Source organism: Chrysoperla carnea, chromosome 3, assembly GCF_905475395.1.
Source record: "Chrysoperla carnea chromosome 3, inChrCarn1.1, whole genome shotgun sequence".
Classification (NCBI taxonomy): Eukaryota; Metazoa; Arthropoda; class Insecta; order Neuroptera; family Chrysopidae; genus Chrysoperla; species Chrysoperla carnea.
Genome location: NC_058339.1, coordinates 72,821,732 through 72,844,254, shown reverse-complemented (window position 1 = coordinate 72,844,254; position 22,523 = coordinate 72,821,732). Strand labels below are relative to the sequence as shown.

The window sequence follows — 22,523 nt, the reverse complement described above, 5'->3', positions numbered from 1 at the left end:
TATCACAAATAATAAAAAATAAAAATTATAATTATATTTACAATAATAATTTTTATTTTAAAACATTCTTTCTTGTTTCATTTAAATAATAACATATTTTTCAAAATTTTACTTTTGATAATAACTACAATATAATAAATAACATCGCATTAAATTTTAAATTTAATAAGTTTAGGACCATGCGAACTAAAGAATTTTTTCGATTTGAGTTTTTTTTTTTTTTTTGAGAATAATACTTATGGCTCTAGACTTTATATTATTATGGTGTTAAATTTAGAATTTTAATGCATTTTTATTTTTAACAGAGGTATTGAATTTTGATAGAAACGGTTGCTTTATAACTTTATAAATGCACGTGTCTAAACATTACAAAATTTTTCCAAAAATAAAATACCATAAAATTATTACATAAAGTCGATTTTATGAATTTCGTCACAATTTTTTAGTATTATATTTCACATGTTCATTGATAAAATCTTTATGATTTTTTCGACTTTTAGCGTTTTTTTATTTTTAAGTTTTTATTGTAGGCAGTGCAGGCTCTACTACGGAAATTATTTTTCATATTTTTCGAAATTGTTCTTGTAACCTATGGCATGGAGCGCCCGCTCCACTTGCTCCACCCTTAACCCGACGCTTATTGTAGGTACTAAGAAATTTTCATAAAATTTAAACTTATTATTCTAAGGACACTCGATACCTGCATAGGTATGTCATTAGTTTTTTATAAATGAGATAATAATTACATCTTCAATTAGACCATAAACTATAAATTAAATTAACATTTTAGATAATTTTCATTTTGCACATAACTTAAATATTATTGATTTTTCGATATTTACAACAGCAACAAAAATGTTTATTTCATGCTTTAGTTTTTTTTTTTTATTTTTTTACAAATTTGATAAAGAAATTTTATAAAATTTATTTTATTTATTTATTCATTGTATTATATAAACATTGTTTTTTATTATTTCTTTATAAAAAGCATGGAATTTTAGACATTTTTTTTTATTTTTCTTGTTTTAAAAATTTAATTCTATTATGTAACTCTACTGATTTACAACTTTAAAAATAATTATTTGTTTCCTGAGCAATCCTTTCATGATATTATATATTGCTCTATCCCCGTAGATTCGATACAATAAGATACCACTAGGGGAATTTGTGAAAACTTTGATATATTTTACTGTTTATTGCAAAGCTACATTAATTCTACCACCAAAATCAATTTACAATCTTGATTTTCCAAATATATTCACAACCACTGGGTAAATTCTCTGAAAACTTTGATATATTTTACTTTTTATTGCAAAGCTACATTAATTCGTTAACCAAATCAATTTACTATCTTGATTTTCCAAATATATTTACACCAGGGGGTAAATTCTCTGAAAACTTTGATATATTTTACAGTTTATTGCAAAGGTACATTAATTCTTCCAAAAAAATCAATTTACAATCTTGATATATATTTAATAATAATTTGTGCCAAAAACATGATGGCAGACAATTCACAAAATTGTATATACTTTTATGGGTATAGTTAATTAATAATTTAATTATGGAAGTATGTGAGATATTTTTAGGATAAAATTTTGGTCGTTGACATTGATTATTTAAACGGAAAAATAAATGATTGAAGTCATAATAATATAAATTGTTTACATAAAATTATGTAAATTTTTATTTCATATGAATTATTGCATCATATAAATAATAAGTAATGTATGTAAAAGGTTTTTCATTTAAAATGATAGAATTGTAAAAATTTTAATTAATGAGATATCAAACATTTTTCTTCGCTAGGCAGTGCGTTTGGTCAACGCAAGCAAACTATTAAATTTTATTTTAAAACCTTTTTCCAAATTTTTCGAGGGCGTTGCTTTTTGTAAAATGAAATATTTCGAAATTTTTTGTTAATTTGACTTTATTTTGTGTCGATTGATGAAAATCCCATCTTTTTAGCATGTATCGAACAGAATATCGTTATTTTTAGGAGGTTTTTCGCACGCTCTCTTACCAATTAACAATCAAACACTTAAAATACAGTTAGGCAAAAAAATTACACTACAAATAAAAATTTTTTCATATACTTTTTGAGGGATGAAAATCGTAGAAATCACGTTTTTCCAATTTTACGAATTTTTTTATTCGAAAACTGAAGGACTTTTTTGCTAATTTTGACCCCAATTATATAATAAAATTTTTTTCCAAGCGATTCGGTTTTAATTATTTATTTGTTTAAAAAATTAGTTTAATAAATATCCTACCGAGTTACCCATCGTCTATCTGTAATTTTACGTTTCAGAGCATTTTTTAAACGGGATCCTGCAAAAATTTCCCGAAAATTATTCATGCTCAATGAATGACGGATTTTACCGAGTTTCAATTTTCCATAATCTGTTTCAAATAGAAAACAAATTTTTGCATAATACCTCATACATAAATTGTTTAATTTAAAGTTCTATCATTTTAAATGGAATACCCTTTACTATGTATACGTATGGTATATATCTTTTGACTTTTGTCGTCATCAAAGTATAAAGTCCATTTTTATAAATTATCATTTTTTATGCAAATTATTTATGAATCCTGAACTAAATCAATATTTAATGAGTAAACAAATTTTTACAAATGACAATTATTATTGCATTTGGAATTTTTGTTTATTTTTATCACAAAGAAATTCTATTTCGCGTGCTTCAACTACTTAGATTCAGCAATTTTTCAAACGAGAAATATGTAACAGATTTTAATTGCCTTGAATCACTTGAAATTTTTCTAGCGTACTCAGAAGGTAAAAAGTGAGGTCGAGTTCGTAAATGAGCAATGTAGGTCAATTGGGTCTTTGGACCGTAGAACCCATCTTGTAAACCGTTAGAGATAGAACAAAGGTTTAAATGTAAAAAATGTTCCTTATAAAAAAATAAACAACTTTTAGTTGAAACATTTTTTTGTAAACATCACTGTTTACCCACGAGGGCGCTAGTAAGGTGCAAATTTTATAGTATGTATTAATATGAGAAAATCAGTTATGTGTGTGGCTATTTAAAAGTGGATATCTTTTTTTATTTACGTGACGTCAAAAAACAAACGATTGAGTCATCAACACGTCTATACATGGTATTTCAACAATTAACTCAGTCAATTGTTTGTTTTCACTTGTCTACTTAATTAAAAAAATTACTATGTCTAAATTTTCCCAAAATGAGCCGATTTCGAAGATCATCACCAATTTTTTAGTTTTTTCGAATACGGAATCCTAAGCTCGCGCTTGAAATATAGCTAAGAACTCACTCCATTAATTTAGCTTTTAAACGAAACAAAACAAATCAAAATCGGTTCATCCGTTTAGTTACAAATGAAGTTAATGTAAGTATGTTAAAAAGACAGAAAAGTTCCGTTCTAAAATAACTTATCAAATATTACAGTTTTCCTAGACCGATTATTAAAAAAACTTCTTACAAAAATTTTAACGTCATATGCCACAATAAACATCTGTTTATATTATAAATTATTAATAATAATTATTGATTATTAAAGTAAAGGTCAAAATTTCTATTTGAATAACATTTTTTAATTATTGTAGACGGTTGTCTTTGTCTCGTGATTTCCCAATAATATTTTGATTTATTTTTGTTTATTGGAAAAATTGATTTTATTATGAAATTCATTTGGAAAATTTTACTATTTTATTTAATAGAATTAATTTGTTATCAGGGAAAGTTTTTTTGATTATGTTATCAATATCCGGGAACATAACTTTTTCTAAAAAAATTTCCTCGAATGTGATACTAGTTTTGAGGATCTATACGAATGCATGTTATTTATCTACGAATGCATGAATTTTTTCCCTCTTAAGAGGTATTTTGTATGTTCTTTTCACGTCATAACTTTTTTCGACTATCTTAAATATTATTACTCTAGCAATTTTTTTTCTGTCCTATCCTTATCTTCTAAATTCCTTTATCAAATTCCATGTTTCACCCATTCATTTTCATGCCTATGATGTCTAGGTTTGATATAAATATACTCATGGGCCAAAAATGTACCGCTTAGGAAAAAACATGCTAGACAAATAATTTGAACGAAAAATATCATAAATTTAAAATAAATTTATTAGGCAAACATGTTAGTTTTTACATATGCTCTTTTAATACTCTAGAAGTCTAGACATATAATTACTATTTTTAATACATGTTATCCTAATGTTAATTTAAGGAATTTTGACTTTTTTCCCCACTTTTCGGCGAAATTTGTTGTTTGTTGTTTTTAGCCTCGGGTACAGGGTAGCCACGAGTTACGGTCACTATGGAAGGGGAATCACGGGTCGAGTTAGTAGGTTATTAATATCTCTGAGAACACCACAAATTTTTTAAGTGCTGAATTGAATTTCTGAAGTGTTTATTCAAAGTGGTGTCAAAAATTTATTTAAAATTTTTGTTTGCTAATTTTAAAAATAACGCCTGTTGTTTAAAAATTTGACAAACTTTTGGCAATTTATTTATGTATTTCTATCCACTACGAAAAATCCGGCCTAGCGCTTCGAATATAATTTAAATACCAATAAGGAATTGTAATACTTTTTAGTAACACATTTCCCACAACCTTGATTGAATTCTGTAAGTAAAAGTATCATCTGCTTATAAAGAAAGTGAAATTATAAGAGTGAAATTATAAGAGTGAAATTCTCTTCATAGATTTTCTCTAACAGTCCAACAGTTTTTTTAACAAATACTTTCACAATTCTTGACAATCATAAATGTTGAAAGAATTTCAAATTTACATAAGTTATGAATTCAATAGCACAAAATATTTAAATTTCATTTTTTTAAACTGATGTAATCATATTTGTAATAATAATGAATATCCTCTGTTCGATGTCCTTTCCTATCTTGAAAACAATAAGATCTAGGAAATTGGAATATTTTTTTTTTTTTTTTTTTGTTACGTAAATTAAAGTCTTGAAACATATTTTAGAGCAAGTGATATAAAAGTCTTTGCAAATTAAATTATTGCCCTCTTTTCGAATCGTTTCCAAATTTAGGTTAACAACTAACCGATAAATGGCGCTCAGATATAAGAAAAAAAATTGTTATTGTTATATTTTTTTTAAATATATATCAAGGTATATTAATTTGAGTCCCAAGTTTGTAAAGATTAGAAATATTGATGATACGAACAAAATTTCAATATAGGTGTTCATAAAATCACCTTATTAGTCCATTTCCGTTTGTCTGTTCGCCTGGGAACACGATAATTCAAAAACGAAACGAGGTATCAAGCTGAAATATATAGCGTACTCAAGATGTAAGAAGTGAGTTTGACTTCGTAAAAGAACAACATAGGTCTATGGGTCTTGAGTCCGTAGTATCTTGTAAAGAGATAGAACAAGACTATAAATATGTACTACAAATGTCCCTTATGTTTCTTCCCTTTGAGAAAATAAACAACTTTTGTTTGGATATTTTTTTGTTAAAATTATGATTTATCCGCGAGGGCGTAAATTAAATCAGAACATAAGTTTCCATTTTCTCCAAATCTGTACAAGGTAGAGGTTGAAAATACTTTCGACCTTAATGTATGTAATTTCAAATAGTTAGTACTTTGATTTTGAAATTTCGAAAAGGCGGCCAGATGGGTCATCACTTTATTTACATAAATGTTTTTGTTTTTTTTGACTTTTCTAATTTATAAAACAATACAAGGTCAAATATCAACACTGTCTATACAAGATGTTTCAACAATTAACACAGTCAATTTTTCATTTCCATTTGTTGTATTAAAAACGATAATGTTTGATTTTTCGTCTTTTTTTTTAATCTCGGTCTAATAAGATTTTGAAGCATCGGATAGAAATTTCTTTTATCCGAGCATGTATCTGTTACTGCTTAAATTACCAATTGTAGTTACTGTAAACATTCTTAGGGGTCTGTGGAATTGATCACATTGTCGTCGCTTGGATAAGAACGAAGTAACCGATTCCACCCACATCATAAATGTAATTGTAAAAATTAATGTAATTTAATAAATTAAGATTAGCAAATAATGATGTGGGTGGCATCTGTGATAAGACGTATATGTCAGAAAAACGGAGGTTAAACCCCATTATTATTATTATTATTACTGTAAACATTCCTGGTTGTATTTACAGTGTGCAAATCTTTATAAATTTAAATTTAAAATAAATTAGTAAGTTATTTTAATTAAAAAGGTGTCCTTTAAAAAATAGTCCTGAAAATCCTTGAAATTGCCTTAAAATTTTACTTTTCATATTCACTAGCAACCTGTACGAAGTAGGCTAGAAATGTTTGTTTGGAGGATTTAATCTTCCAAACAACTAGTCTGCAATGCAATATTAATTGTTCAACGACCTTTTTGTCTTGTGTTCGTGTATCTAACAAAATAGAGATGCATTACCAAAAAACTCACCAAATTATTTTGTTTATTACATAAATCAGTGTTAATAATGACTTATAATTTGTCTGACCTTAAAATCATTTAAAATATTTAATATAAAGTGAAGCGACCGACAACGACAGACAAACATTTTAGAAATTGTTGCGACATATTTATTTAGTTGTAGATCAATCCATTTTTATAATCTTTGGGGCTTTTGTTTGTACAATCGTGTAACTTCTGAACGACTTTAGGTTAAATTCACAAAATATATCCATTTTGTCGAGACGGTGATTCTGTGCTGTATTTATTACCTCGCCTGATATCGAAGACCGAAGTCAGGTCAAAAACTTAATTTGGTCTATATGGAAAAGAGTTTAGGAAGACTTTATGGAGGTTAAGATGACAAGTGGGGGAATCATCTATTAAATTTGTCACTGCTTTTATACCCTGTATATATGAAATATATATCAAAGTATACTAATTGTAGTCCAAAGTTTGTAACATGATAACTCAAAAACGAAGAGAGATATCAAGCTGAAACTTTTATAGCGTGCTTATCTTGTAAACCGTTAGACAATAAAAGTTTAAATGTAAATCAACTTTCGTAAACATTACTGTTTATCTGTGAGCGGACAAAATTTTGGTATCCATTTTCTCCAAAATTATAGAAAATAGGCAGTTGAAAATTTGCAGGTAGCTTCAACTAGTGGTCTTGTGAAAGATTCTCGAAAAACAAAAACAAAATTCTTGAAAATTTTCGAAATTTAGGCCACCATAATTGTGTTGTTTTTGTAAACTTTTCTAATTTATTAAAAATAATGCAAGCACTGACATTCCACACTTTTTCTATAGGATATTTCCGCAATTAACTCAGTCAATTGTTTGTTTTCACTTGTTCTTTCTTTCTCACAACTTTTTGTGTTTCTGTTACTTTTATCGTCAGATGAAACTATTTTTTCACAAATGTTGGCCCTTGGGTTTATGTTTTTTGCAACGCCGTGAGCGGAATTCTTCTTTCCCAAAAAAATCTGCGAGACTTTATTCGATTGCCTTAAAAATGTATAGTATTTCTGCACAATTTGCAAATTTAGAGTGAAGGTTTCGAAACACCAGAGATACGATAGAATTGCAATATGAGAAATTTGGGAAACTGAAATGTTAAAAATCTCTCCTGGTTTATTTCCCTCCTGGAAAATTTTCTGTGACCGTCTAATATTCGCCTTCCATAATAACAAGTGAATTTGAATATATTTTTATAATTCGCAAATAAATTTTGGACTTTAAAACTTATACGTAATTTAAAAATGTAAATTTTCTATACAAATTATATTTTATGAATGTCATTTATGTAAAATTAAATAAAAAAAAAAGAAATTTGCAAATTAAATAATTCATCATCAAATGGCGCTACAGCCCGGGGTGGGCCTTGGCCTCCTCTACAATACGCCTCCAAGCAGAGCGGTCCTTGACTGCAGATATCCATCCAGTGACTCTCATCACCTTCAAGTCACCCAGCACCTGGTCCAACCATCTGAGTCGAGGTCTTCCTCTTCTTCTAGTGGCATATATCTTTGCTTCAAGTATTTTCTTTGGCATTTGTGTGTTTTCCATTCTCTGAACGTGTCCGAACCACCTGAGTCTTTGTGATTTAATGAACTTCACAAGGTCTTCTCCCTGTAGGATTTCAAGGATTTCTCTGTTGGTTCGGATACGCCAGTCATCTTCGTTCTCTCTGATAGCCCCATATATTCTTCTTATTATTTTCCTTTCAAATCTCCTGATTCTTTCTTGATCCTCCAATGTTAATGTCCAACTTTCACTGCCGTAGGTAATAATGAATTAAATAATTATACAAATGTATTCGTTAATGTTAGTTTTATTTATAGAATTTTTTTAAATGACTGACTTCTAATTATTTCTGCATATTTATTTTAAATAATTATATCTAACAATCGAATTCTGTTTTAAACACACGTCATGAGAAATTATGACTAAATGCATTTGGAGAGTTATATCAGATATCATTAGACATCATTTTAAGAACGAAATAAAAAGTTTTCAATGCCTTCTTTCCTTTCGTGAATTTTGTTAAAGATTTAATCACTCAAACTTAACTCTGAAAGATGTATACTAGTACACAAAATGTCAAGTAACTTTCTTTTTCAGGTGGACATTTGACGAGATTTAAGCTTATAAAATTTAAACATTGTGAAATTATAAGGACTTCACAATTTTTAATTTTACCACTTGGTATCGGAATCCTAAAAAGTGGTAGTGATCATCCTTGTGTTTTTTGATAAGGAATATTTTTTACGTTTAAACTTTTGTTCTATCTCTACAAAATACTTCCTACAGGCCCAAGATTCAATTTTTTACACCCTGAGCACGCTTTAAAAATTCAGCTTGATATCTGTTCTCGTTTTTTAGTTTTCCTGTCGACGGACGGACAGACAAACGGAAATGGACTAATTAGATGATTTTATGAACAACTATACCAAAATTTTGTTCGTAGTATCAATATTTTTCTGAGCGTTACAAACTTGGGACTAAACTTAGTACCCCTTGATATTATATTTTATATATACAGGGTATAAATACACTCAAAAAAATATTTTTTACCTTTATATATTTATTTTTACTGACACATTTGTTTTTAAATTTTGAATAAATTTCCAATTGCATGTTTAAATTCCGATGATTTAAATTAAATACGATAATTCTGCTTTATGTACGATAATTTTACGCTCTGGTATGATAAGTTCCTGACTTCAGGTTGTGAACACAGGGCCTAAGCATCAGTCAGTTAGTTAATTAAATGTTGTATTAGACGTTACGGCTGAATATCATTCAGGCCGCTAGTTGAACGGCGATTTTAGTAGGCTGTTAATGAACTGCTAATTAAGCTAGTTGTCTGCGACATATACATAAGAATTTTCATTTACCTATATTACCGACTAATATTTCTGATAACTTGTGTTCAGAGTCGGAAAAATTATGTTGGTTTATTATAACTTAACAGTATGTACCAGATCTTACCAGTTCTATTAATAAAATAAAATTTGTCTGCATTTATATTTGCAACTAATATCTCTAACCACAAAAATATCTTTTATACCCTATCATGGTCATATTATTACGTCATTCAAATCATTATTCATGTATAGATCGGGCTGTTAAGGTGTGCCATTTAAAACGGTAAAAATTATTAATTTTTTTTTTTTTGTAATCCAGGAAATTTCAAACACCTATTATAAGTTAAAATTTAACTTTTAAAAAAGTAATCAATAAAAATTTTGTATAAATATGAAGGTCGCCATACGACTTGATTAGACACATGTAAAACATATGATAAGATAGATATTTATAATACATTTATAAAGATATATGTAGATGATAAAAGACCTTGTTCAAGACATTCAATTCACTCATATTGTATAATTAATTGTAATACATTCAAAATTAAATCTATTTCCGCATATATTAAGATGCATATATGGGGCTGGCGCATAATATGTACCTTGATATTGGGAGTACCGGCTGAAAAAAATACTATTAATATCATTTAAAAGAGAGTATTTGAATCAATTATTTTGGAATTTTTCCAACTTTTTTTTTCCACCTCTATGTACAAAACAGAACGGCATATAAGGATGAATTTTTGTTGATTTGGAGTTGAGACACAGTTATTGAAATTAATACCACGATGGTGAGGTTAGGTTAGAGTTGCTGTCCTGGGGTGGGACACATTTAGACCATAAGGTCCGTTATGATACCGAAAAAGGGGTTGACCCATCCTCGGCCACTACTCCATAAACCATTTGGAGCTGTTTAAGAACAGCAGGAGAGCTTTGACGTCGACGGAATTTAGGTCGGAGAGGTCGTCAAAGAGAGGCTGGCTCAAGTAAGTCCATCACCTCATGTCACCTTTAGGCAGTGACAGAGAAGATGATCGTGAAACACTGCTAGGCCAAGGCTGTAAGCATGCCTGCCGCCCAACCAGTGTCCTGTAATAGCCGCAACAACTTTGCGAACAGAGGCCCTTGGAAGTGATATAAAATTATCCACCATTATACTCGATAATACCACGATACTCGAAATAAAATTGTAGATTAAGAAGTTTTATTTAAAAAATATAATTAAAAATCATACAACAGACTTACATTCCGCTAAGTATTGATATTTTTATTGCAACAGAACCATCGTCAGTAGCTAAATTTATTTATGTAACGCATTACAAACATTTTTTACTAACTTAAAAGTAAATATGGAAAAAATTATCAACAAATTACAGTAACACTTATAAAAGCAAAAACTACAAAAATACACAACGGCATGTTTTAAAAACGAAAAGTTGGAGAGAGGTATACTTTTTTTTGCAAAAAAATATGCTAGGGTTTAAAAGAATGCAGTTTCAATTTTGAATGATATGAGACAAATTTCAATACGATAATTATTTTAGAGATACAAGATTTTAATTTTAGAAATGTCAATTTTGCTTGAAAAGTGAAAATCTTGGTTTCGCTTGAGTATTTTTATAGATCATTTTCAAGAAAAATAAGCAAACTTTCGAACTGTTGAGTAGTTTTGGCAGATTTTATATAAAATAATTTTTAAAATTTTGGTACGCTTTTAAATTTTGTATAAAACCTGGGCTTGAAAGTAAAGTGTTTTTTAAATTTTTTCTTACTTTTAATGAGTATGTATTATATAATATTAAATTTTCTTATCATATTGAAGTAATATGAGAATTTCAGGCTAAGTATTTAAGCAATTTAATTATACAATCCGAATTTGTAATTTTTTTTCTGGTTTTATGTTATGATAATTTATTTATGTAAATTTAAAAATAATGAATCATAAAGTAAAAGATTCTAGAACAAATTTTTAAAAAAATTAAATTACAGTTACTTATGCTAAATTTTTATTCCATAGTGTAATCTGCTAGTGATTACATATTATCTTAAATTGGACAATTTGCGTTGTTGTCTGTCTGAAACTTAAGTAAGATAATGATATTTATGAGTCCTGGATCAATTATTTACCACACGATAAACTAATGACTGTCAAAAGTTTCTAGAATTTCTAGATTAAATTCGAACATGTTTATATATATATTCATTTTGTCAGGCGACCACCGCTGATTTAAAATTGAACTTACGATAACAGGCTTAAACTGGATTTCATAAGGCGTTGAATAAATAGATGTATATTAGGAAATTATAGCAATTTATAACAAAACTGTTTTAATGTGTGAATGAACTTTCTAATATAAAATATAGTTGGGTAAAAATCTACCGGATTTTGATCATAATTTTGGGACAATTTATCTCCACATTGTTTTCTTTGGTGACCTTTTCTTGAATATCTATGCTTCTATTGATCGGATTTTAAAAAAATTAATTGTTTTTTATGAATGCAAAATAACATCAAAATCTCAAGAAAACTATAATAAATGCATATTTTCAACTTTCTCTGAAATCAGGTTTTGAAAAACAATCTGTCCTAAAACCGTGTACTGAAGGTCGTGCGGATCGTTGCGAAACCGGAAAATTCCTTTTCTGTATTTTTTACAATAAAAGAAATCTATTTAAAAAAATTAGCCTTCTCGAAAAATTTACCGGATTGATTATCAAAATCCAGTAGATTTACCCAACTAATAGCTTGGTTATGACTGCCATATTGATTGTATCCTTGATACAGCCATAAATACGTGGATACGTCTGTGTATTAGTGAATCTTCAGGTAATTGGAAGAACACTACGAATTAATGTTTTCAATCTGATTTTTACCTACAGACTTTTTACTTATGTACCAACAGATCGCGTTTGTGTATAGATCTTATCAAATTGACCTATTAAAACTACATTATTCACGAAATAATCTCTTATTAAAACGAAAACATAGACGTGTCCACATCAAAATAATCCTTGAACAATTTGATAAAACCGAAGTTTAAATAAAAACAATAAATAATTATATTTAAATTGAAATTTAGATCCGTGAATCAATAAACAAAAATTCAAAATATTAATACTGATTGACGTCATTAGTCAGTAAGAATCTGATTGATAAGAGAGTTTAAGTATTAAAATGCTCTTTAACATTGTACTATAATTATGTATATACGTTTGAATGGGGGTTCCTGTCCAGGTCTTGATCTATTGACTTGTCCCCTTAAAGTCTGCTTTATTTAACATTTTTAGTGGTCATGTATTAATTGTGTTATGTGTACTTTTTAAGTAAATAGTGCGTAATTTAATAACAGTAAAACCATAATGAATCGTATTTTCCCTAAAAATATAGATTTATGCACTGTATTGAAGGTCAACGGGTAAAAGAGTAGGGTGTGTCGTAAATCCGTTTCTTGGGGGCATCCCCTACGACCCTTTTAGTTCAAATAACCTGGAATTTGATATTTATGGTTGTAATCGATCAAATTTACGGTCGATTTCCTGGAGAACTCCACATTTTTCGTTGTTTTTAAGATTTTTATCTATAAATTTCAGTGCAGCCTCCTCAAATTGAGCAAGAGGGGCTAAAATAGGTATAATGGTTGAGAATTTGCCTTTTGAGATTGTCAAATTCCAAGCCCAGTTCCTTTTTCATTTTTTATGTGAAAATATTATGTTTTTTTACCCCCAAACCAATAAATGGGGTGTTATATGTCTGACCGTTATGTGCGTGTGTCTGTTGTCTGTGGCATCATAGCGCCTAAATGGATGAACCGAATTTTTTGTTTCGATTGAAAGATAATTCAATAGAGAGCGTTCTTAGCTATGTTTTAAGTGCAATTATTTAAGGGCTGCGTACCCGGAACAACAAAAACATAGGCGAGGATCCTCAAAATCGATTAAGTTTGGTCTAAGGAAAAAGGTAATTTAATGGAGAGTGTTCTAAGATATTGGGGTGATTTGAACATTTGTATAGCCTCTCCAAATTTATCTCCCTTAACGCTCATTAATGTAGATATTGCATGTTTCCTAAAACTTGAAAAGACAATAATCTCACTTCAATAAAAATCATCGTTTAATAAAAAATATATAATGAGATGGGAATATGACTTTAGTAATGGAGTTCTCTTGCTCATGTTGCTCATTATTTTTTTTTTTATTTTGTAATGAATTTTGTAATTAATATTTAAATAAATTAATCAAACAATTGCCAAAAAAAAATATTGCGCATCGTCTAAATAAAATAATGAATGTCATTAAACATTCAAACTCAATGATAATAATTAATTATTATAGATATTAATTAGTTAAAACAAAATACTAAGGTAATAATATAATGAATGGTAATTTATGAAATATTATATAATAATATAAATATTTCAAAACAATAAAAATGATTACACATCAACTACTATCTCCATTTTCTTAACTAAATGTTTTCTGATCAAATTTTGACTTTTTTATCAACAATTTATATACTTAAAATTCATTTAAAAACCGTTTTTTCGATTTTACAAAATAAATCTATTTCTACTCTAAAAGATTAAATTAAGAAAAAAACAAAATTTTATATTATGTGTTTTTTGTTAATATCTAGAGCAAAAATGATCCAAAAAACCATGGTTAGCTTTTTTCTTAATACAGCTGTAAATTCTACGTGGATACGTATTTTCGCCCACCGTGAATTATCGATATAGTACATCTCATACCTACTGACTTCGTTCACTTATGCAATAACAGATGACATTTGTCGATATAGTACATCTCATACTTACCGACTTTGTTGAAACGAAATGATCCCTATTACAAACAAAAACATAGACGTAATCACTTACAAACTCAAAAATTCGATTCATTCGATCAGGGTTGTCCGATTGTGCTACTTATATGAAAGATTTTTGTGTGCTACTATCTAGCTATTTAAAAAAAAAAAACAAAACAAAACAAAACATCTCCAAAAAATACGAAAAAAGTCGCATTAGGCTCTTTTCAACCTAAGTGGAAACCCTACATTTGATGACTCGATGAGTCAAAATTTATCTCAAATATTCCCTTAGATGAATATCACTTAAAAAAATTACAAAAAATCAAGTGAAGCTTATGAACGTTTGTGTAAAAGTACGATCGATATCTTTATAAAAGTGTTAGTGCGCATTTAAAACTATTAGAAGTATTATAAAATAATTATTAATGACTACAAAATATTCTTTTTGAATTATAATTAACACATTTTCTATTTTATATTATATAATAAAAATTTAAAAAATGATAATATTGCATTGCTGACTATATTGCTAATTACAACAAGGTTACTTTATTTATACTTTTATTTTACATTTTTTTATTAAAAAGAATTTATGTATTTAATGTAGAAATGGTAGGGTTAACAGGTGGCTGGTGGCCTGTTTACCTAATTTATAAATTTTCTAAAAATATTTTAGGTTATGTCTATAGAGTTATAACTATAGACTAGAACTGGCAAGATCTCCCCAAATTGGAAGAAACAAATAATAAAATGTTCCTTTTCATTTATTTTTATTTTTTGGAAATTTTAGAAAAATCCATACTCTTTTCACATTTTTTAATTAAAATTTAAAAAAAAATATTTTTAATAACAATGAAACTGGCTTTTACTCCAAAAACGAGGAGAAAAATGGAAACTCCAAAGTTTGACCTGTAGCGCCGATTTCCATTAAAATTTTTTGATTAAGTTTTATTTACCCTCTAGATCATATGGTGCCTAGTGGTGCTTTTGCAGGTTTAGGTTTAAGCCTCGTTTACTGGAGTATTTATTGGAAAAATAATTTTTTATGCCATTAATGTTTAAAAATGATTTCGACCACCGCGGCTGGTGCATAGACGGCGCAGCCTGGATGCACAATTTTCGTAACAACTGCGGTCGCTTGTTGAACTTTACGTATCCTCAAAGAAAATATTTTAATGGGGTTAGGTAGCACAATCTTGGAGGCTAATTAATAGGTCCACAACGTGAAATAGACCTTTTCGTTTAAAAAAATGATAATTTTTGGTTTTGGTCAGATATCAAAAAACTGTTTAAGTAAAGACATAGCATATATATTCTATCTTTGTCAAAAAACGCTGTTTGATAAAGGTAAAAAATAAAGGCGTATTAATAAAACATTTCATAAATTTTCATAAAAATATAAAACTCTATAAATTTTTATAAAAATTAAAAAAATTTCAACAATATGAAAGCGTTTTCCTGTCTTTGAGTCTACTCAATATGATATTGGAAACGAAACTGAATACAAAGCAACTGCCTGGTGTCAAATCCATAGAGATATGAATACTATCTCTATGATCAAGAGATATTATCTCTATGGTCAAATTGGTTATTATGGAGGGAAGAGTGCGCCTCTACTCTCCATATCGGTTATTAAACAAAAAATTGTTGCCCTTAAAAAAACACCTTTAGCTCTCTCTATAATAATAATATTTCTATGATTATAGAAATTGATGCTACACCATCTGCAAATATAAATAGAGAAATTTTTGAAGGCAATTTCATAGCTCATCCACTATGACTAATGAAACCATTTATTGTTTAAAATTATTCGTTACGCCAACTGAAAGTTTTAACGGTTAAAACGAATATGTACTTATTAGCAACTCAAGCTTTTAAAATATAACCTCAATACACGCTTGTCTAGAAATATAACCTCAAATACTTGACATTTTTAATAATTCTTTCAACGGAATAAATTCCTATCAAATGTCAAAAATATATAAAAAGAGATAGGTATTTTATAATACAAAAAAATGTATGTTTGCACGATAACGTAGTCAGCATAAAAAATGATTTACACGTTAAAAAATTATATAATCCAAACATTCGTAGTTAGATGTTATATTTAAAAACTTTAGAGCACCTTACACTCAGTGTAAGAGTGCACACTGGAGTACAAAAAGAACATACGTTTAAAATTATAAATACCTAAGGTTTGCCCTTTTAAAGGTCAGGGAAGTTTTGAGAAAATAAATTAATAATTCATATTTATCTAATCGTTGAATCCTCCTATTTGTTATAAAAAACAAAAAACCACAAAAATTTGCCCCGAAACAATCATTTTTTGCGGTTTTTTTTTTAATTTTTGAAAACAGGCTGTTTTTTGGGAAAACTATTGATTTTCGCTGAAAACATTAAATTTGAAAGTAAATGGATAACATGAAATGAGAAAGAAAGATCATTCAAAAATACTTATTTTGAGCTAAGACTCGATCTTGTATCTTTATCCGTTCTTTAGTCACGAAATGTGTATCTCAAAAAAGTTTTTTCGAAATAGGGGGACTGACCTTTAAGTGTTTAAATTGTAAATCTCAGTTAGGATTCACTTACCTTTAGTCTGAATTAATTTTAACGTGTAAATCGTTATCGTGATGTTAGCTTGTAAATGTACACGATTATTTGAAAAAAAGTATTTGTACTTTGTAATACGACTCATCGATTCATCACATGCTGCCTATGTTCTCTCCACTGGAATATGATTTATGACGTCACATCAATGAGTTGTACTATACAGAATTGGCGCGTCTACCAACGCTATGACGAAATAGACACTTATGAATTTACACTATCAAAAGTGAGGAGGGGGTAACAGTACAGTAGAGCGAGCGAGAGGGAACATACAATTCACATAATCTAAAGAATTTTTTTAATTAGAAGTAAAAACCGTACTCAGTACACTGTGTTCAACGTTGTTATGTAGTCACACTGTGTACCCACTCCTCATAAACTTCAAAATTAATTTGGAGAGAGGTTTTATATTGTTAACAACAACTGTGAAGTGCAGTGAAATCGCTTCCCAATTTTTTTTTTTAATTTTCTTCAATATTTCCCCCAAATTTTCATTATTTTGTGTGCGTGTGTGAAATTGAAAAAAATAAGAAGAAAATCATCTGTGATTTCCTGTGACGTGCAGTTATATTAGTTTAATTTAGATAAAATTTTCTTAGTCTGTGATATTTAAAAAAAATAATCAAAATGTTTGAACAAGAAGTCGTTGCCGGTGCTGGTACCGAATTCCTGGAGGATTTAGTTTTACTTTTCCGTTATTTATATTTACGGGTAAGCATCAAATTCCAAAAATTTTAACGATGATGTAATTTTTATCAATTATTTCAATTGATAAAAAACTTGAATTCAAATCCATTTCAATTAATTTGACGTCAATTTTTTTTTTTTGCGTAACCGATAAAGCATTATTAATTTTCCATATGGGTCCCCTCTGCCGGGTTTTTGATACAACCTTGTAATAAGTAACCACGTGTATAATTAACTTTCATTTGTTAAGTCTGACTTGCGCATCAGTCGTTTATTTTTGACAAGACACTTACCATGCTTCAACCATGGTATGCAGAAGTCAATGTATGCAATGCAATAAATATGGCGCCAAACTCGTTAAGGATGTACGAGCACCAAGGCAATTTTAAGCAAAGATTTCTTTTTTTATGAAGTGGGTCTAAGTCTAAAACAATTCTGGCAATTTTAGGAAGGATTACGCGACTGTTTAAATAAATAAATGACTTCAAAAGTAGGCATTTTTAACATTGGTCTTATAAGGGAAAACGGTAAATGGATGATAAAATCACATAGATTTCTTTAAAAGTAGTCAATGGAAATTAAAAAAAAAAGTATTTAAAGTTAAAACCTTAAATAAATTGTGGAAAAAAAAAACCCGTTGTAAGAATGTGTAAGCACGGTAATTGGGACGATTAAAAAAATATATATATATATATTTTCGGTTTTGATGGTGAATTTTATGTTATAACTTGACAATATAAGACGAAAAGTAAGAATAAAATTTTTCGATATCTGCGGTAATTTTTAAAATATCGAAAATTGAAAATTTTGTTTAATTATTTAGCTTTCAATATTTCGAAAACCAAGGCAGATATCGAAATATTTTATTCGTATTTTTCGTCTATATTCATAAAGTTCAAAATTCATCATGAAAGATGAAATAAGGTACAAATAATTTCAATTCTAAATCTAAAATTGCCTTGGTGTTCGTACTACCTTAAGGAAATTTCACCTACAGTTTAATAAAAAAATGGTTTGTGGATAAAAGGGGAAGGGATAAACGAATGCATTATTTGATGGTCATAGGTCGGCATAACATATGTTTGAATTAAATTAAATAAATCATATGGCTTGGCAAAGATTAATAATTTTTTTTTTTAAGTTTAAAGAACGGATTTTATTTTTAAATAAAATAACTTGTGACTATATTAGTATTCATTTTTATACAATCTTGTTGGAGCATTTTTTTTTTTTTAAATAGTAACCCTGTATATAAATAGGTCCCATCCCTTGGAAGCGTTCTCAAAAGCAATTATGAGATTTTATTAAAATTTATTTGAAATAGTTTATTATTGCCAATTATCTGCAAAATCGAATACTGGTCAAAATTTTCTGAATAATTAATTAATTATTTTCTGGTTTCTAACCAATACTTCACTAAATAATTTAAAATTAAGCACTTGTCAAGGATAGAAAATCCCTGAGAAATAGGCTTAGCTATCCAGAGGTTTAAATGAGTTGTATATGCAAATTATTAAATGTTGATCAGTTTAATAATCTTTTTTTTTCCAAGAAACTGTGTCTTTTACAGTTTAACCTAAAACAATGAAATTTATGAAAAAATACTGCGTTTGTTTTGAATTCAGGTTAGCTTTAATGGGGCTTCAATCTCTTTAAATTTTCATCCAAATCTAACTTTAGTAAAAGAGAGCTTCTAGAGTGAGTAAACATAGAATTTTGGCAAATTACTATTACTAATAGGAAAATAAAAATATTTATCATAAGCAAATATGTTAAAAATAAAATTTACTATAATTTATCAATGAAATCATTTTCTAAATAGGGAAATTATTACCTATTCTGCTGGGTAAGAATTATTTTTTTACCTGAATTGTTTTCTGTTCTTTTGCGAAAAAAGAAATTCTTGAATCAATAATATTGTTTTGTTTTAAAAGGGAAAATTTCTTGAATCGAGAAGAAATTAAATTTCTTACTTCAAATGGGCCCTATGACCTAGGTGTGTCTCTCGTGGGCAGCCAATATTATCTAACCTAGAAAAATTTCTTAGCTCAAAAAAGAACGAAAATTTTACCTTAAAAATAAAAAAGTTTTTGAGCCAAGAAAACTCATTAATTTTTCTGTGTTCTAAATGGAAAATTATAAAAAATAGTAATTAAATATAGAAAGTCGAGGGGATGTGGCTTGTAAAATAATAAAAATTTTGGTTATTAAAAACTCATTACTAATATATAAAAAATTTATAAATAATTATTTAGGTAACTATATGTAATAAAATAGTTAGAATCAAGGCCAAAGTAATCAGTTACCGACCAAGCGAACAATAAACAAAAAATAACTTCATTCAAAAAGGAAATAAATTACAAATACTGATAATAATTTATTATCTTCAAAAAAATTCATTTTCATAAGGTTTTGGCATTCAAAGCATTTTAAAATTAATTGGCAGTCGTATTACATATGGAGATATGAAAATTTTTATTTTCCCATTGTGAAAGAATATATATTATAATCTTAAATCTTCGACCAGCTGTGGTTTTTGACAGTCATTTCACAACGACTAAACATTTAAAGAAAGAGTTTTTATTGTAATGGGTCTGAAAATTCAAATCGAATTTTTCAACATAAATCTTTGTTTCATTATCTTGGCAATATATTAACACCACTTTTAAAATGATGTGTGCACGCATTTGCGTTCCTATTTGTTTGTAGACATTTTTCGTTTACGATTACTTGTCTTTGGAAGGTGATATCAATCTCCGATTTGCCGAATATCGTTTCGTGAGTCACATTTCCTTCGAAAGCTATCGATTTTCGAAAAAATGTAAAGTGTATTATCTCTAACCTTTTAGGAATTAAATTGGCTATTAAAACAACCCGAATAGATCCAATATGATGTCATAACATGGTATCCCTATATTTCTATTTTTTTTAATTTTTAAAAATTTTTATAATTAAAAATTTTTTTTCAATTGCCGGGTGTTTGATCCCGATGAGTCTTTGTTATAATAAAACAATTAATACTGCATTGTTTAAGGCAACTTATACACTCATATGAACTGCTTGTTTTATTGAATGTCCGAAAAAAATATGAAATGTGTCATTCTCAATAAATATTCTTCAATTTTAAGAAAATTTAAAATTAAAATTTTTCAAATGTGAAGAGTGCCTGCTATGAAAAATTTCTATCCCTTTTGAAATGACTACGAAAGTCTTTGTATGGCTCTCGACTTAGAAAAAAAATGTTTATTGAAACGTGATCTCCAATTAGAATTATAAATAAAGAGCCTTCAATTCATAAATTTAATTTTAAACTAAAATTGGTTATAACTTTATAAGAAGTGAAAGACAACCAACCATAGTCATGGAAACGTGACACTGACGGTTTTATCAATCTTATTTTAAGCGATTGTGTTTGATTTCAAAGTTTATGTACATTTATTAAAATTAAATGATTAGACATGACAGTAATTTTTACTTCCCGTTCTTTTTCCATTTTATTTTGAATTTCTAAAAAAAATTTTAATTGTACTTAACTAGTAATCCGTGCGAAATTTTCGCAAATGCCAAGAAAACACCATTAGTTGTTTTTTTGTCAAAAATGCTACCATTTACATAAAAACTGATATCAATCAATATTCCTGAAGTTAAGCTTCAAACTTATAATCAAACCCGGTGGCGGATTTAAGAAAAGAAATCCAGTGGGATAAATCTCCCTAGGTGTCCTGGCGTTTTTTAGTTTTCGTTACGAACTGGGTGCCCCCTTGTCGTTTCCTCTTATACAAATTTTGTCTTTTCCCTACCTTTTTTTTAGTCTTCCTAAATTCGGGTCTTCAGGTCCTCTTTTGGTGCCCTATTTTGAGGGCCCAGACAACTGTTCCTTAGCCTCCCCTTAAATCCTCCACTGATGATACCAAAAGTAAGAACTTTCTCAATGTTATTGTTTAATAATTTAAATAAACTCATTGTCAGTCAAAACTTAATGCAAAACTTAAACCATTCTAAGTGTTATTACTATAACATTACATGTCATTCACATATAATGAATAACAATAGAGTTATAACACTTAGAATACTCAAACAAGTGATTTTTTATTTAGAAAGAGTTGAAATGAAAATGATAACAAAAAATTAAAATTTTATTTATCAATTAATCACTTGTGTATAGGTCTTTTCTGGAAAATTTATATCGATTCTCTGTAGTTTTAAAAATGGGCCCTCTTTTTGGTAAAAACACTGACTTTGATAGTTAAAGTTTCTCCTAAATCGTGCAGAGAATCGATATGAATTTTTCTCAAAAGACGTATAAAAGGATGATTCATTGATAAATAAAATTTAAAGTTTTTGATATTTTTTTAAACGATATCGAAACACCTTAAATATTTTCCTTAAAAAGTATCTCCAAATAAAATTTTCTTCTATATTTTCTAGGCTGCGATTTCATTCATTTACAGACATGCGTATATTATATTCTAAAAATTATTTAAACTAATTCTTCCCCCATTAAGTGACCTTAATATTGATTTATTCCTTGTGCGATAACAAAATAGTTAAGTTGTGACTAATTTGTTTAAATACCATTTTGGAATAATTTGTATTTCGCATCAATTTTTTGAATAGATTTGATTTTTCATATATTTTTTACAGATACTTTTTGAAAAGACTTTTGTTGAACTTGTAAGTAAGAAATAAACCCTCCGATTTTGTTTTTCTTTCATTAAAAACTTCATTTTATTTATAGAAAAATTTGTAGGAAAATTTCATTTTCTCATTCTTAACTTCCGTTTGTGTGTTTTCAATTACTAATGTCTTCATTTCAAATTCAAATTAGAATAAATATTTTTGACATTCTCTGCTTAAAACAAAATTTTTTAGATTCTTTCAAACATCACATTCAAATTTCATTTAACTTTTTTTTTTAAAGATTAAATTTATTCAGAAGTTGATATCATTCATGAGTCACGATTGGAAATCACGACAATACAGTATGAAGTTACAACTAAATAAGTGATCATGGACATTTGTGTTCATCTATGAGTCAATAATAACTCATTTTTATTGATGATACGCGTACGTAGTTGGATCAAAAAGTGTATGAGCCTCGTTCA

At 28.2% G+C, this 22,523-nt stretch overlaps 1 protein-coding gene across 3 annotated transcripts in view; it reads left to right on the top strand.

Moving 5' to 3' along the window:
• The window catches only part of LOC123296787 (calcium-binding mitochondrial carrier protein SCaMC-2-A), a 51,211-nt gene that overhangs the window by 17,486 nt on the left and 11,202 nt on the right, over nucleotides 1-22,523 (top strand). Inside the window, exon 1 of one of the 3 annotated variants that reach the window (XM_044878440.1) lies at nucleotides 17,047-17,442. The exons of the other annotated variants lie outside the window; for them this stretch is intronic. Coding sequence (XP_044734375.1) covers nucleotides 17,359-17,442 — 84 coding nt within the window. The 5' untranslated portion in view covers nucleotides 17,047-17,358. Of the gene's footprint in view, nucleotides 1-17,046; nucleotides 17,443-22,523 lie in introns of those variants that run through there. 3 annotated transcript variants of the gene reach the window in all.